The sequence below is a fragment of the Buteo buteo genome, chromosome 7 (assembly GCF_964188355.1).
Source record: "Buteo buteo chromosome 7, bButBut1.hap1.1, whole genome shotgun sequence".
Lineage (NCBI taxonomy): Eukaryota > Metazoa > Chordata > Aves > Accipitriformes > Accipitridae > Buteo > Buteo buteo.
Genome location: NC_134177.1, coordinates 45,884,648 through 45,888,126, shown reverse-complemented (window position 1 = coordinate 45,888,126; position 3,479 = coordinate 45,884,648). Strand labels below are relative to the sequence as shown.

Sequence of the window (3,479 nt, the reverse complement as noted above, 5' to 3'; positions counted from 1 at the left end):
AACTTCGTCTTCAGCAAACAGCTGCAACATCGCATCTTTAACACTCTTGAGGTGACCAATTTCATTAAGTGTCACTAAAAAACTGCAAAGGTCCAAATTATCTGGTATTGTTACACTTTATCGTACTCTGAATTTAAGCAAATGATGGAATAGGAAGAGCATATTATTATGTTTAGATAAATAGCAACTGTCTTCAATTAACTATACAAAGATGACACTTTGGACAGCTGTTACAATGCACCAGGCAAGCGGTATCTGCCATTACAACAGCAGGACTGTCACAAGGCCTGTACGGTCAAGCGCAGGAAGTTAAGAAACATCTTTCCTACCACAAATAAGATACCCGAAGAGGCAGAACTTCCAATTTTTAAAGAAAATGTTTAATTTTCCACTTTTATACTCATATTTTCCAAGTCACAATTTGAGATAACATTCTTGAACCTCAAAAAAAAACCCCAACTATCTCCAATTTTACAAATGGGCAGATGGAAGAAAGTGTGCCACATGCACAATCACCGAAGGCACTAGACCTGGATAACTGAGGCATATTCCCCCTAAGAAAGTGTCTCTCAATCACCAGGCTGTGGAGGCAGAAATGCTGGCTCGTGAGCAGGTGACTGCCACAGCCAGGGCACATCCTGCTGCTGAGTGTCACAGGACAACAGCACAGCTGTTAGGAGGGTAAGGGATTTTCCTTCTGCCTTTCTGCCAACTCTGGCGTCTGCTCCTCCTGATCTTTCTTCTGTCCCTGCATCTCTTCCAACACAGTTTGAAGCTGCAGGTGTAATACAGAACCCCTGGTTTCAACACCCTGATGATCCTCTTGCGCTACCTAAAGACAGATGATCACCAAAAAAACAGGGTCATAAAAAGTTTCTGTCAAAGCATGACTGAAGACAGCAATAGAAAGCAACAGCCCCAGTTTGTATGTCCAGAAAAAGCCAATAGAAAAGTTCAAATTCATGCTTAAGATTATTGTGAAGGTACAGTACAGTGCCAAGGTATCCCCAGGGCAAGAAATTTAAAATGAGACTGCTGACCTCAAGCTAAAAGATGAAAGCAAGTTAGTGATTTCATCTTTTCACTTGCTCATTGGACAGTGCACTTTAAGCAGAACCAATTTCTGTTCCTCTTCAGCCTCTTTTAGTGGGGAAAACACTACAGATGCTCACCCAGAGATCACTGGATAATGAGGAGAATGGAGAGCGTATTACAAAAGAGAATAATAAATGGACTTAGCTAACAGAGTTTAAAACTGCAGCTTTTATAAACAGCCCTTCTCCCTTCTTTTTGAGGGTGTTCAGCTACAAGGACAGCACTCGTAGAAAAAATGGTAATCAGTTAGTCATAAACAAGGTAAAAGATTTCTAACCATCACAGAGCAGCCGTATTCTGCTCTACCTGACGTGCTGTTCTAGAAGCATCTTCAGTTTGTTTTTTTACCCCATTTTATGTTAAGAGTTACATGACAATTGCCGGAAGTAACGAGGCACTAGACTCCACGTGCCCGGGAGCCATTTCCTCTCTTGTACGTCAGAGAAAACAGAAAACAGTAGCAGAACACTTTGGACAGGTCTTTTGGACAGTTATTTTCTTGCCAAAAAGATAAGTAAACAACCCCCAGACTACAAACCTCTATTTCAATACCTTAAAAAAAAAAAAAAAACCCAAAAAAAAACCCAAACAACAAACCTCAACAACCCAAGCTGCAAGATTTATCCAAAAAATTCCAGCTCAGGATCAAGACTGAAGAACAAAAGCGAGAGTGCATTAGACTACTTAACTATTAAAAAGAGATGGAAAAATGTGTTCATTATCTTCAAGCCAGAAGAGGTACTCATTTACCCCCTGCTACCTTATTGAGATAACATGTATACAGCAATACGTATTTCCAAATGGTTTACATAGACACACTGATGGATTATTTGAAAGCACTGAAGCCTTAAATCTCTCATCACCAGAACAAGTAGTTCTCTTTTCTGTCCCACAAGAAGTACCTTAACCTTGGCCAGTCACGTTCACAACCAAGAGAAAAGTTTACTCTGCATGGCAAAGACATTTTACTACAACCATCAGGCATGTGACTGTTTTACTGAGAATTTAGTTCAGACTAACTCAACATTAAGGGCCTGGAAGTGAAGTTTTCTGAGTCCACTGGCCAAGTAACTCTGTGAATATTTCATACTTACTTTATCTGTTCCTCGTCTCTGTAAAATTATCCCACTGGCTAAAAGGGCTTTTCCTGTTTCTTCAAACAATTTTTCTTCTTCAATTTTTCCTTCTTCCTTCAGTTCATTGAATTTCTCAACAAACCTAGATTTCAAGATTGTGTTTTTACTCTCACAAATAACGTTTTGCTTCACTGACTTAAGAGGAGAAAGGGACAAGTTTCAGAAACATTTCTAGTTTAATTACAAATAAATCTTACCTCTGGCAAGTAGATTTGTAGTTTGATTGCGACAGGTTGAAAGGTCTTGGACCACTGCCATAAACTTTGTAAAACTTCCTATTCAAAAAATAAGAGAGTTTCATTTTTCAAACCACCAAGAAGGGATGTGTCTTGGACTATATAAACAACATCAGAGTCAGTTAATCTAGGCTACAACAAAAAGCGTTCACGTAACTACTTCTCTGTTCTCTGTGAGCTATTATGTTATGCAGAGATATTCCTCCCAGAGTTTTTAAATTCTTTTAATACATTCCAGCTCACCTTCACCACCACCGGGGAGCCAGAGGAGCACTGTAACTCCTTCACGGAGGGTTTAAGTTAGCCCATCCCGGCCACCCAAGGCGCCTGACAGGAGCTCTGCGTCCCGTCCGCCTTCTCTGTTGCCTTTTGCACCTCCGCCCGCGATTAATAAACACAGGGGAGGTAACAGGCTAGAAACGGGTAAACGCGGTCTCTCTGCGATAGAAAGAGGCAGAGAAGCCACTGCTGGAAGTTCCAGTGACAAGGGCAGCCGCGTTCCCTCCGCAGGGCTAGCGACAAGGGGCAGAGGAAGGTCTGCGGGGAACGGCGGAGCGAACGGCGGAGCTCAGGCACCCCTCGGCGGCCGCCCAGGGGAGGGAAAGCGGTAACTCACGCTCTCACTTCGTCCTCCTGGTAGAGGATGGGGCGGATGACATCCTTCACCTTGCCGTAGCGCGGCCGCGGCACCCGGTAGACGGGCTCCCTCAGCGGGGGGAAGGCAGCATAGACGTCGAACCACAGCGGCTTCTTGATCACCCCGATGCGGAGCAGGTTGCGGGTCCTGCCGGGGGAGAAGAGCAGCGAGGAGAGCTCAGGGGACAGCCGGCCCGGCCCAGCCTTACGCCTCCCTCCCCGGGGAACCCCGCGACTCCCGCTTCGCCCTCCCAAACCCCCGCGCCGGCCGGCAAGCAGGGGGACCCCCGCAGCACGGCCGCCCACCCTCCGCACCGGCTGAACACGCTCCCAATCTTCTGCATGCGGTTCCCCGCCATGGCGGCGCCGGCGGCCG

General features: G+C 45.3%; 1 protein-coding gene across 1 annotated transcript; it reads right to left on the bottom strand.

Annotated features, from left to right (window-relative positions):
* Window positions 1-361: 361 nt before the first annotated feature.
* On the bottom strand, window positions 362-3,479 carry MRPS23 (mitochondrial ribosomal protein S23). The gene is made up of 5 exons (XM_075033032.1): window positions 3,419-3,479; window positions 3,084-3,251; window positions 2,429-2,506; window positions 2,190-2,313; window positions 362-832 (listed from the first exon to the last, which is right to left on the bottom strand). Exons 1-5 carry the CDS (start codon window positions 3,460-3,462, stop codon window positions 674-676), a joined length of 573 nt encoding a protein of 190 aa, XP_074889133.1. The 5' UTR covers window positions 3,463-3,479; the 3' UTR covers window positions 362-673.

What these genes read in the sequence shown, in the direction of transcription:
- MRPS23 (XM_075033032.1), bottom strand. Translation starts at nt 3,462, where the DNA reads ATGGCGGGGAACCGCATGCAGAAGATTGGGAGCGTGTTCAGCCG. An exon ending in TACAAATCTACTTGCCAGAG is followed by an intron (nt 2,314 to 2,428) that starts GTAAGATTTATT and finishes CTTGAAATCTAG; the next exon opens with GTTTGTTGAGAAATTCAATG. An exon ending in AGAGACGAGGAACAGATAAA is followed by an intron (nt 833 to 2,189) that starts GTAAGTATGAAA and finishes ATCTGTCTTTAG; the next exon opens with GTAGCGCAAGAGGATCATCA.